General features: G+C 46.4%; 1 protein-coding gene across 1 annotated transcript in view; it reads left to right on the forward strand.

Moving 5' to 3' along the window:
- Positions 1–13,160, forward strand: part of LOC133345805 (catenin beta-1-like) — a 44,889-nt gene that overhangs the window by 21,464 nt on the left and 10,265 nt on the right. Inside the window, exons 7-12 of the mRNA XM_061556794.1 lie at positions 3,549–3,693; positions 5,855–5,958; positions 6,886–7,020; positions 8,748–8,951; positions 10,717–10,875; positions 12,917–13,036. Of these exons, the coding sequence (XP_061412778.1) occupies positions 3,549–3,693; positions 5,855–5,958; positions 6,886–7,020; positions 8,748–8,951; positions 10,717–10,875; positions 12,917–13,036 (867 nt within the window). The remainder of the gene's footprint in view (positions 1–3,548; positions 3,694–5,854; positions 5,959–6,885; positions 7,021–8,747; positions 8,952–10,716; positions 10,876–12,916; positions 13,037–13,160) is intronic.

Consider the following 13,160-nt stretch of genomic DNA (forward strand, 5'->3'; position numbering starts at 1 on the left):
GGCCTGGATTCAATTCGACGTCCCCAGCAATAATGAGAAGCCAGCTCCAGTATGCTGGGAGGCCTGGGCTGGCTGGCGAAAAAGAGGAAAAGTGCGAGGGGTGATGTTGCCATTTGCAAGTGCTTTCGTAGTACTTGGTCTGTCCACTTCGAACAAGCGGCAACACTGGAAAGGAGCTCTATGGTGTAGAGTTTTGATGAGGGAATTCTTCTGGGATGGATGGTGGTGGGAGTCAGGTTTTAGGTAGGCATCCGTATGGATGGCTTTCCTGTAGACGGTGTCCCATTGAGCCATCTGGTCTCTTTTCGATTAAAACATCCAAGAATGGTAACTTGCCATCCTTTTCCACCTCCATATTGAATTTGATAGCCGGGTGTATGATATTGATGTGGTTGAGGAATTAGTTCAGAGCTGGTCGGCCATGTGGCCAGATGACAAACGTGTCATCTACGTACCTCTTTCACAAAGACGGACATAGAGTAGATGCCTGGATAGCATCTGTCTCATAATTTTCCATGAAAACATTGGCTACAACTGGAGATAAAGGAGAACCATTTGGAGTACCTTCAACTTGTTTGTAAAATGTTCCATTCCAGGTGAAGTACGTGTTGGTGAGGCAGTGTCTCACTAGGGCCGGAACATCAGCATTCATTCCATTGTTGGACTAAATCTTCAATGATTGCAATGGTGTCAGGCACAGGAACTTTGGTAAACAAAGAGACTACATCAAAACTAATGAGCAAATCACCTGGAGATAGTGAGATGTCCTTAATTAACGATATCAAGTGAGCTGCGTTAAGTACAGCTGAGGTGGTCTTACCAGTGAATGGTTGTAAGATCTCGGACAGAAATCAGGCCAGTTTGTAGGTAGGTGAGTCAATCGTGGAGACGATAGGACAAAGGGGTGTACCTTCTTTATGGATTTTTGGTAAGCCATACAATCTGGTTGGTCTAGCAGCAGAGGGTTTTAAGGAAAACCGCTTGGTTGGTTCGATTAAAGATGTCAAATAAGTGATGATATTGTTGTTTTTCGTAACGAGGCGGTTGGTGGGATCTCTTTTAATTTTGGTAGAGCTACCATCATGAAGTAGGTCCTGAATTTTGTTATTGTATGTGGTTTTGTCCATGATGACTGGCATTGCCCTTTTCGGCTGAGAGGATGACGATGTTCTCTCTCTTTAACAATTGAGAAAGCTCAAAGCGCTTATCCTTACTGATGTTGCTAATAGGTCTCTTAGCATTTTTGAGGATTGCAGCGATTTCCGATCTTGCCACATCTGCAGTAATGTGTCCCAAACCCTTAAGGGCTACGTCGACCTGGGCAATGATATCATCAACTGGGATGTGTTCAGGGGTGACTCGGAAATTCAACCCTTTAGCTAGAACCGATTTTATTACTCCAACCGTTGTGAAAGAACCATCTGAGGACCCAATCAAAACCATCACCTTGCCATACATAGCAGGGGTCACCAAAAAGATTTCCAAAATCATGAGCAAACACAAGATCCAGGTTCTGATCCCATCTGTGAAGGATGTGATCCCTGACATGCAATACCCCGGCGTCTACAAACTAAGCTGTGTCTGCGGGAGTAGTTACATTGCGGAAACTAAGCGACATGTCTCGGACCGTGTTCCTGAACATAAGGCAGATCTGTAACACGGTAGGACCAATACCTCGGCCGTCACTGATCATTGTTTTAATGCTTTGGGCTCACACGAAATTGAGTTCTCCAAGACGAAGGTACTTGATAAACCCACTGACTATCAACAAAGATTCGTTCATGAAGCCACCCATATATATGGACACAGACACAATTTCAACCGAGAAGATGGGTACAAACTGAGCAATCATTGGAAGGACGTTATTAACCAGTTTAAGTCATAACTGGCTGTGATGTTTCCATCCTAGCTTCCGATGTTACTTGTTATTTTCGGCTTTCTGATTTTACATTAACAGGTTAAATTTCTCACACTAACACAGTCACCTCTCGCGCCGACGTGGCAGCAGCTCTGCGATCTTACATTCACATGCTAATCTCTCACATTAACATAGCCACCTCCGCGCCCTCATCGTGGATGTTGCCCTCCGATCTTACATTAACATGCTAATTTCTCACATTAACATCACTAGCCCCGCCCACTTCGTTTATGACCCAAGGGCTACACCCATTTTAAACCTTTAAAACAGTCTGCCTCAGCAGCTTTCCTCTTTTTTCCTCCTGATGACGATCGCTTGTGTTGTGATCGAAACGTCATAGTTTTTTGTTATTTTCTTTGAACCTATCTACGTGATTTTACCGAAAGACCCAAAGAATATGAATTCCTGCAGTTACAAAAGCTTTCAGTCAAGATAAGCCACTTTGTTAAGCTATCATGTGTGGCCAGGTGAAAAACAGCTATGTAGCTTAGTGGTCTTTATCTGACCAATAAAAATATATTTTTTACTTGGCAGGATCCTCCTTAAATTAACTCGTGAGAGTCAGAGAGGCTTTCCCGGGTAAACGAACATAGTACAAGCAGACCTCGTTTAGCACGACCCCGTAGAATGCTGATTTGTTATAGTGCTCTTTCTCCTGGCAAAATTTTTACCAAAAAAACTGAAATGAAAATATCTACACAGCACTTCCGCGTGAGAACACACGGCAGCGCCGACCAAGGAAACGTACCCCTCCGCAATATAATTATTACGATTCGTGCTCACGATTGTTTTGCTATGTAGCCACATTGGGAAAAGAAAGAAAAGAGACTAGGATAGTCTCAGGCACCACCTAAAAGAAACCTATCCACAGACATTTAGCCTGAGGGCATCACGAAGACCCGGATTGGGAGCGCAGCAGTTCCAACTTTGATCCCATTACAGTAGAATGCACTTGCGAGTACAGTACATAATACTTAGTTATGTTATCTTAAGACATTTTTACTTACGATAGAATGTTTACCATCTGTATTATTAGCACTATTACCGTTACCCCAATGAAGCCCTCATATACTGCTCATATAAAATAAATAACGCTGTCGGGAACGCATCGCCGATTTGATTAACGCTCACTTCTCCAGCGAATGCATCGCGAGCGCTGAGCGAGCTCTGCCTGTAATAAAAAAATATTCATCTTCTTGGTTCTTTCGGTAAAGTCACGTAGAAGGGAAGTAATAAAATAATAAAAATAAAACATAATAAAACAATTCTCACGACGTTTCGGCCACAACGCAAGCAGCCGTCCTCAGGTGAAAACCAGGTCCGTCGAGGCGACAGAGTCTGAATGAAACAGCACACGAGCTTGGAGCATATATATATATGCTCCAAGCTGTGCTGTTTCATTCAGACTCTGTCGCCTCGACGGACCTGGTTTTCACCTGAGGACGGCTGCTTGCGTTGTGGCCGAAACGTCGTGAGAATTGTTTTATTATGTTTTATTTTTATTATTTTATTACTTCCCTTCTACGTGACTTTACCGAAAGAACCAAGAAGATGAATCCCTGCAGTCACGAAAGCTTTAAATCGAAAAAAATATTCGTAACAAAGCTGTGTTTTTGGCTTTGGCTCTCAGTTGATAATCCTGGCAAGTGGGGGTCCGGCTGGGCTGGTGCACATCATGAGGACGTACACCTACGAGAAGCTGCTATGGACCACGAGTCGTGTACTCAAGGTGCTCTCCGTGTGCCCCAGCAACAAGCCCGCCATCGTCGAGGCCGGTACGCCAGCATCCCCAGCCACACCCCAACAACACCCCCGACTACACTCCCAACTACACACAAACTATGCTCTGACGACAACCCAACCACACTCCCAACCACACTCCCAACCACACTCCCAACCACACTCCCAACCACACTCCCAACCACACTCCCAACTACACTCCAGACTACACTCCCAACTACACCTAACTCTACTTGTGTAGTCTCGCAGGTCTCTTCTTCCTTCTTCTCGAGGCTTGTGTGTGTGTGCGTGTGGCGTGCGTCACATACACCCTCAGTCGGAGACGAGGTTGTCGCAGGAGGCACCGTCTTTCCTTTATTATGATCACACCACCAACTCCGGCTCCCTCTCTCACGACCACGCTGCCGTACGTCCCGGTCCAGACACGACCACGTCCGCGTTGCACCGACGGCGTCGACCGAGACAGCCAACTACTGTTCGGCTGCGCAATGACCAGGCGAAGGCGGCGGCGACGACGACAGCGACGACGAGACGAGTCCACTCCCAGAACCGGAAGCCCGGAGCTCTCGCTCTCCACTGCTTATATTCCCCTTGGCGCGGCTTGGCTCCACCCTAGCCGTGCCTCCCTTCTCTAATCCACCAGAGGGTTCCAGGGACCTCCCCACGAGGTCTGCCGTGACCCTTGCCCCAGTTCCTCCACCCTGCCGGCACACCCGTGTATATGCTCAATAGCGTGTGCGCTAAGTGTCCACCTGCAGTTGCAGCTACTGTACAACAGTCAACGCTGTGTCACTACACTTGTCTGGATTGTTTTTCTGTTATTAATCCAGGATAGTGTTGAGAATTGTGTGTGGTAGTTGAAGCCCAAACAGTAGAATAATGTTTATAATACGTTCTGAATGTTCATAATACAGTAAGTCTTTTAACATGGTGGATGCGTTTTTGCAAAGTGTCACGTTAAGCGAAAAATGTGTTAAGCGACAACTATTTCCCCGTAAATAATGTAACAAAAAAGTTTGGCAAGATACAATGTATGCAAACACAGTGAGATGGTGGGACAAATAACTGAGGTTACGTCGCCGCTTGACTGTATCTATATACTGTATCACTACCGCTCAGGCACGCAGCTCAAGCAAGTAGTTAATTGTCGACCGCTCAGAAACCACGTTATAATGGTGCGCATTCTGCGTTAAGGGGGTGTTCCACATCTTGCGAAAAGTATTCCCTCATGGAACAACCGTGTTCTCGTGAAAACGTGTTGTGTGAACAAAGCGTGTTAAGCGAGAGCTTACCATACATTTTGAATACAACCCGTGGTGGTTTTGTAGGTAATCTCTATATATTAATGGGATATTTGTGATTATGTGTGTCTGTTCAAAATGTTTAGCGTACTTCCCGACATGCAACAAACTTGAAATTTGCCATGTGGGTACTTTCCAGACTACACCAAAAATTATAAAAATAGACTTTTGTATTTTGGGGGGGGGGGGGCGGCTCAATAATGCATATTTTTTTGCACGGCAAGTGGGCTGTGACGTCACATCTGTCATGTGACCCGTGCATGTGGAAGCGTAGTGTAATATAGCGGTTAGCGCGCTGCGCTACGAACCCGGCGACCCGAGTTCGATTCCCACTCACGGCCACCACTGGTGACGATTATTTGAACCGGTCCTGGGCCTCCCCTAGGTCGACTCAACCTCAAACGAGTAACTGGTGTGCTGTGTGAACATGGCCACTGGGGAGACAAAGGCGACCGGGCGTGGTGCTGGCCACCTACCCTCTCGTGTGCCGTGCCGGCCTTCATAGGTGCTCGCTAACAGCACTTACCCCCTACAGTCTCACAGGCTACACAGGGGATCTTTGTCTTTATCCTGTGTGTGTGGGGGGGGGGGGGGCAGCGACTGCGTAGCCATTGTAGCGATTCGCGCGCTGCGCTACGAACCCAGCGACCCGAGTTTGATTCCCGCTCACAACCACCACCGGTGACGATTATTTGAACTAGTCCTGGGCCTCCCCTAAGTCGACTCAGCCTCAAACGAGTAACTGATGTGGTGTGTGAACATCGCCACTGGGGGGACAAAGGCGGCCGGGCGAAGCCGGGTAGTAAAGCTAGTGTTTAAATATAGGTGACGTACATATATATCTACATACATGTTCCATAACAGCACCATAATGTCATGTGTTTCTTGGCGTCAGGTGGCATGCAAGCCCTGGGTCTTCACCTGAACAGCCCTAGCCAGAGGCTCATGCAGAACTGCCTGTGGACCCTTCGCAATCTCTCCGATGCTGCCACTAAGCAGGTCAGTGCGGCCAGCTTGCTAAGTGCCCATGGTGCTGATCCTTTGGCCGGCGAATGTTTGGGTAAAAGCAGATGAAGGATCCTTGTGTGTATTTTTCTAGTTGTTTAGTTATTTGCTTCCTGCATAATAACTTTTTTTCGTAAGCACATTTTGACATTGGCGGTACACCTGTGCAGCATAACACACCGGTCCTCCTAAAACAGTCTGACCACGTCGCTGTTGCCCTTGAGTGAGCTGCAGACTCCCCATCAGAAGTTTGCTTAGATTCAGCAGCTGCTTCCCCATTCGAATGTGTAACATGAGTCATAATCTATTGATGCCACCGTCCGCCAAGAAATGATTCCGGAAATGAATCGGGGAACTATCTGGGCCATGAGTCGAATCTGCCTTTGGAACACGGAGCCAGTCGTCATCAGGCTGGGTGCTATACAGCAACAGACCGTGAAGCTTCGTGTTCAGCCGCTCATAACAAGTGGGTGGGTGAGTGGCTCTTGAGTGAGTAAGTGGTTGACTGGGTGAGTCAAGAGAGGGTGAATGAGAGGCTGAATGAGTAAGTGACTTTTTGCGACCTGCGGTGGTTGAACACAGTCTTGACGAGACTAATACAATCATTCTGATTGACCAAGTCCTCAAAGTGAGTGACAGACTCAATGAGTAAAGTTGATTGGGTACAAAACCGACTGGTGGCCTTTGCCTGTCATACCAGACAATCCAGCAGAATTTATTTCACAGCCCATGCCCTGCTGATGAGACCTAATATTCGAAACAGGTCCAAATTAAAGAGGTAATTCTATTGAAGCATTGCTTTTGATATCACTACCGCTATTGTGATTTTTTTTGCCGATTGCGCACGTGCCCTTAGACGTGACCAACTGTCGTTCAGGAGATGTTGTTGACCCGTGGATGCGGTGTTGCTGTGTGGTGCAGGAGAACATGGAGGGGTTGCTGCAGTCGCTGGTGCAGTTGCTGGGATCTAATGACGTGAACGTCGTGACCTGCGGAGCGGGCATCCTGTCCAACCTCACCTGCAATAACTACCGCAACAAGATGGTTGTATGCCAGGTAGGTTCAGCGTCTGGTCAATGTATATTTTAATTTAGGTTACGTATAGATCTAGGACCTTTTTTAATAACCAGGAAATATACAAAATACAGGCGTCTATCATTTAACGCGGTGGTGGATGCATTCCTAACAAGTGCCTTGTCAAGAGAAAAAACCGCGCTAACTGATAACAGTTTCGCTGTAAATAGAGTAGCAATTAAGTTTGGCGAGATACAATGTACTACTACGCACACAGATGGCAGGACAAATAACCGAGGGTACGCCGCTGCGTTACTGTATCATTCTGCGTACTATTTTACTCTACCGCTCAGCTGTGCAACTCAAGAAAGTAATGGTGCGTGTTCCGCGTTATATCGGGCACGTTCTGCGTTATAACGGTGCGCGTTCCAACATTATAACAGTGCTCGACCCCGTTTTTAGAAAAGTGTTCCCAAATGGGAGAACTGCATGATAGCGAAAACATGTTGTGTGAACACCACGCGTTAAGCAAGGACTGACTGTACCAACAGCCAATAATTATGATTCGTAATTGATATTTTGGGTTGGGCTACTACGTAATGATTTGACCAAATATGTGTCATTAAGAGTCTCCACAATCTGATGCAGCCAAACAAAGTAAATTGTCAAGTGTACAAGCATTATCAGGACAAGATACAGGAAGTGAAAGTAAAATAATAAAAATCTCAAAAGTTAGAATAATTGTTAAACATCGCGTAATCGGATTTATAAATATGCCTGTGAGAATTGATTTTCGGCTCGCCATTGAGTGAGCTTTAACAATAACAATTGGTGCATAAAATGCTTCTGCACCTGGCAATGAATTTGTTTGGCCGTGTGATGGTGACGGCGCGCCTGCCTTGGCAGGCCCTCCACCACCCAACTCAGCCAAACAAATTAAATGCTCACATGATGTACAAGCGTTTAACAACACGCCAGTTATTGTTTAAGTTCACTCGCCATTAAATTGGAAGTACAATTTTCACGACCAGATACATCAAGTAAATGTGGCGTTTTGTTTAAAACTGTGTCAAAGTATCATCGGTACAATATGTTGTAAGTCAGTATAGTCATAAAAAGTCATGTATGACCATGAAGCACATGTTTATTTGTGATGCTGCTCGATTTTGAAAATGTAGTCCAACAAGTTTCTTTAATAACATGTGCGGCAAGTTCTCCTTGAACACGTGGTGTTGACATGATTAACTACTTTCTTGAGTTGCGCGGTTGAGCGGTACGATACGCGGAATGATACAGTAACGCGGTGGCATACCCTCAGTTTTTTGTCCTGCCATCTCACTGCGTGTGCTTACTGACCAAACTTTATCTTTACATTATTTATGGGAAAATGTTTGCGCTTAACACGGCACTTTTCAGGAACGCATATACCGCATTAAACGAGGACTTACCCTACGTTTTTGCAGCTGCAATCCACAGCACTTCTCCGGCATCTTCACTTTCTGACTGTCGGTGGCTCCGTCCACTGGACTCTTATTATTAATGTCAGCACTCACGAGAAAATCGCTAATGTAAAAAATAAAGACTATCCCAGTCAGTGGGTGGCGACACCCATCATCTGAAACTAGTTTTTTTAAGGCACATAAATCTTTAGTCACCTCCTGAGATGCCCGTAGCCGTGGCATCGCGTTTGCACACCATGCACTCGCCCGCTGTTCACCGGCTTGTTTGCCGCTTCCCCTCCGCGTGTCGGTCGCATGGGCGCGGCGCAGGTCGGTGGGATCGAGGCTCTGGTGCAGACGGTGCTGCAGGCCGGAGACCGAGAGGACATCACCGAGCCGGCTGTGTGCGCACTGCGCCACCTCACCAGCCGCCACCCTGATGCCGAGCTGGCGCAAAAAGCTGTACGCCTGCACTACGGCCTGCCCATCACTGTGAAGCTGCTGCAGCCCCCGTCACGCTGGCCCCTCATCAAGGTTCCAATGCTTTCACGCACAGTGCACAGTGTTTACAGATGTGTTTGTGTGCGTAAATATAAAACAGCTAAATGGGTGCGGCACGGGCTGGAGAAAATGTGGACTGATGTGATACAGAAATAAGTGGAGCCGAGTGGACTTTCTGACGACTGGTACCAGCAGTGTCAAGTTTGGCCTCTGTGGATGAAGTCCGTGAAAGATGCTACTGAGGAGTTGGAGGCAGTTGCCCTCCAACAAAAGTGGAAAGCAGAGGACCGGCGCTCACAATGAGCGGAGTGCCAGACAGCTATATTTCAGAAAGTTGTCACAGTGAAGAGCACAGTTGGTGCAACGGCCAGTCATCTCAGTCAAATGAACCCATGGCACCTGGGTCTGTTCCGTGACCTCCTGCCAGCCGGCCTTCGAGAGTTCACGTGGCCTCAAAGTGCACTTAACCTGGTTCAAGTGCCATAGTGACATCACCACCACTTAGTAGTGAATGACGGTTGTTATATATTTGTGGAAAGTGGTGCTGCAATGATTAGCGCACTGCGCTACGAACCTGGCAATTCGAGTTCAATTCTTACTGATGACCAATAACAGCGGTGAATATTTTAATTGGTCCTGGCTTCTCCTAGGTCGACTCAGCCTTAAATGACTACGTGGTGTGGTGTGTAAACTTCACCACTGGAGAGACAAAGGCAGCCGGGTGTAGCCACCCATCCCCACGTGTGCCGTGCAGGCCTTCATAGGTGCTACTCGCGAACAACACTTGCCCTAACATGTGTAGGATTACAAGGCAGGATGGTGCAGTGGGTGGGTGGCCCTTCTTGCTGTCAGGCAAGAAGGGCCACCCACCTGGGTTTGATTCCTGCCTTTGCAGAGTTTGTGTGTTCTTCCCCTACTCGGCATGACTTTACTCCGGATATAAATGGCCAAACATCTCAATGCTTACAAAATGACTCAATGGGGGAAAACTCGTAGAAACATAGCCCCTGACTATGAAAACTTGGGAGAACACTCCTGAAATAGGGCCTTCAGACTCGGCGAGTCTTTTCCGGGTACAGGCAGATCTCACTTAGCGCTCCTGGAGAAGTGAGGACTAATCAATCGGCGCTAAAAGAGGGGTCGTTATACCATTGTATATGTGGGTATGTGTTCTTGACAGCATTATTTCTTACGTATGAGCAATATATGAGGGCTTCCATCAGGTATCGATAATAGCGCTAATAATAATAAAAATACAGATCATAAACCTTTCGTGAATAAAAATAATCATTTATTATAACATCAGTAAGTGTTATGTCCAGTACTCACGAGTGCATTCTATTGTACTCCTACAAGGCAGTGGTGGGAGAGATGAGGTTGGAGCTGCTGCGCTCCAGGTCTTAGTGATGCCCTCAGCTAAAATGTCTGTGGTGAGATTTCTTTTGGGTGGAGCCTGAGACTAGCCTAGTCTCATGAGTTCTCACCTGGCTAAACATACTGTATTAACATTGGAAAATTTAATAGATTTATTTATGTATCTTTAAATGTGATCCTGACCAGGAATCGTGACAATCGAATTGTCACACTCATTGGCTGAGTGAATGATGGGGGCAGGTACATTTCCTCGGCTGGCGCTGCTGCGTGTTCTCGCTCGTAGCGCCGTTGAAATGTTTATTATCTTACATTTTTTGTAAAAAAAAATCTCCAGGACAAAGGGCTCTAATGAATCGGCGTTCTACAGGGTCGCGCTAACCGAGGTCTGGCCTGTACACGGACGATCTTTGTTTGTGTCATGCAGGCTGTGGTGGGGCTCATCCGTAACCTGGCGCTCTTGCCAGACAACCATGCGCCGCTGCGCGAGCACGGTGCCATCCCCCAACTTGTGCAACTGCTGGTTCGCGCTCACCAGGACACGCAGCGCCAAACCGCGGCCTCCGGGGGACAGCCACAGTATGTGGTCAGTGCCCTGCACCGCCCCGTCACCGTTGTAGGTTAATATGCCTGCAGGAATAACCAGGACAGCCAGCCAGATTCAAACTGTCAACCTCTGAAAACAAGCGGTAAATGTGCCACGGTTAGGCTACGTCATTCGCCCCCAAACATGCTGGTGGTGAAGCAGATGATTTGTGGTTGAGATATTTGTTTTCTGCGCTATACAGGAAGTCGTGGGTTAGATCCCGACCCTGACACCAGCATATTCGGTGTTTGTTGAGACCTGCACTGTGGTGAGTGGGTGGGTGAGTTTGTTGTTGTTCACATATGCAGCGTGGTGGTTGAACACCATGCAGATGAAATGAAACAGTCTGGTAGATTTGAGTCCTCAACATAGGTGGAGGAATTGATGACTGAAGTTCACAAAAACAGTAATCATGGTGGTACCAATAGAAAAGTTATGAGATGACTGCCGGTGGGTAAGTGGCTGGTATGAAGCAGTGAGTAATAGATCATCAGTCAATCTGACTTCACTACATTTAATTCCATCAAGTGCAGTGAGCTCGGAACTGGGTACTCCACTGCAGAAATGACTGCAGGATTTCAACTTTGGCAAAATTTGTACTTATATAGCAATTATGAGCTAAATAATTTCTTGGGTTATGCTGGGGCCTGCATTTGGCATCTTATCATTGTCAACTTGTGAGACGAAGACGTTTCCACTCAGAACTCTAGCAGAGCCGTGCATCAACCTGTCTTAGAGGATGGCTTCTGGAAGGCCATGCTACAAAAATTCACACACGGGGCGGTTGACCTAAACTATAGATGAAACTAAACTATCTTTTATTTTACCAGGTAAAACCCACTGAGCTATTAGCTATTTTTCAGGAGCGACCTGGCCACACATGATAGCTCAATCAAGTGGCTTATGTGGAAATTTACAGCAGCCAAATATTATAAACGCATGTTTTTAAATATGGAGGGAAAAACCAGAGAACCTCGAAAAAAATCCACGCGACCACGGCGAGAACATGAAAACGCCAAATATACAGACGTCAGGGTCAGGATTGAACCCACTACCTCCTGCATATCAGGCGAGGGAGATAACATGCCCTTCTGTAACCGTGTCCGCAATATACAAAAAAAAACGATTTAAGTTGTCAAAGCTGGAAATAAGACTCGTAAAGTGACAAGAAGTTTATTTTTGTTGTTTTTCTGCAATTATTGATCAACTGGCTACACTTCCGAGCTTGAGAGCCCGGGTTTTTGATATGTGGTAGCCTGGATTCAAACCCAGAATCTGTAATAGTTCTTTGCTCTGATGCGGCACTAGCCACTGAACCACCTAGCCACCTTGAGGCTGATGGCATTTTATCGACTGATAACTAACTGGGCAGCAGGGTGGCACAGTGGCATAATTTATGCGTGGCAGCAAGAAGTGCCAAATCCCGATTTCGTGCACTTTTTATGTGGAGTTTGTATTCTCTCCCCCTGTTCTGCATGGGTTTGCCCTGGGTTCTCTGGTTCTGTCTCCTATCTGAAAAAGGCTAAAAACATACCATATATGAAAAAAAAATAGTCCCATAGACTTACAGTGTACCTGGGATTGGCCCAATATCTAGTTGGAAAAAGATTATCTGCAATTTACTCAATTGGGATTACACATCGCAACATTACCCCTACTGTGAAACTATTGCAGACTATGTTTCTGAAACATAGCGCTTACCTTTGTGATATCCGCGTGTGATAATAATGGCACCAATGCCAAATGTACTACATTATAATAATAATAAAAGTTATTTCAGTTGTATTTTTTAAACGTAAAATTACACAGTATAAAAATATAATAGGTATTCTTTAAGAACTGTACTTCGGCTCTTCTGCTCAGAAGCAGGGCCATATCCAAAAATATCCAGTGTATGTCTGTTGAACTTCTTTTGTACCGTACGTAGCCAATCGTGCTAATCGGAGGTGCGGGAATACATATTTGTCTGCTTGAAGGCAGTGTGAACGATGAATGTGGTGGTGAGATGTTAAGGGAGCGTGACTACTCTGGTGCTCTACAGGATGGCATCCGCATGGAGGAGATCGTGGAGGGCTGCACAGGCGCCCTTCACATCCTGGCACGCGATGCCCACAATCGCACCGTCATCCGCGGACTGAACACCATCCCCCTCTTCGTGCAGGTTGAAGCAGCATTTACACATGACGCGTATCGCCCTCGTGTTGTCATACGTTAATCTATTTTTTATTCATATGTATATTGAGAGCGCCTTCACTCATGACGGCAGCACAATTCACATTGCAGGT

Source organism: Lethenteron reissneri, chromosome 23 (assembly GCF_015708825.2).
Source record: "Lethenteron reissneri isolate LAM-NWPU_2019-01 chromosome 23, ASM1570882v1, whole genome shotgun sequence".
NCBI lineage: Eukaryota > Metazoa > Chordata > Hyperoartia > Petromyzontiformes > Petromyzontidae > Lethenteron > Lethenteron reissneri.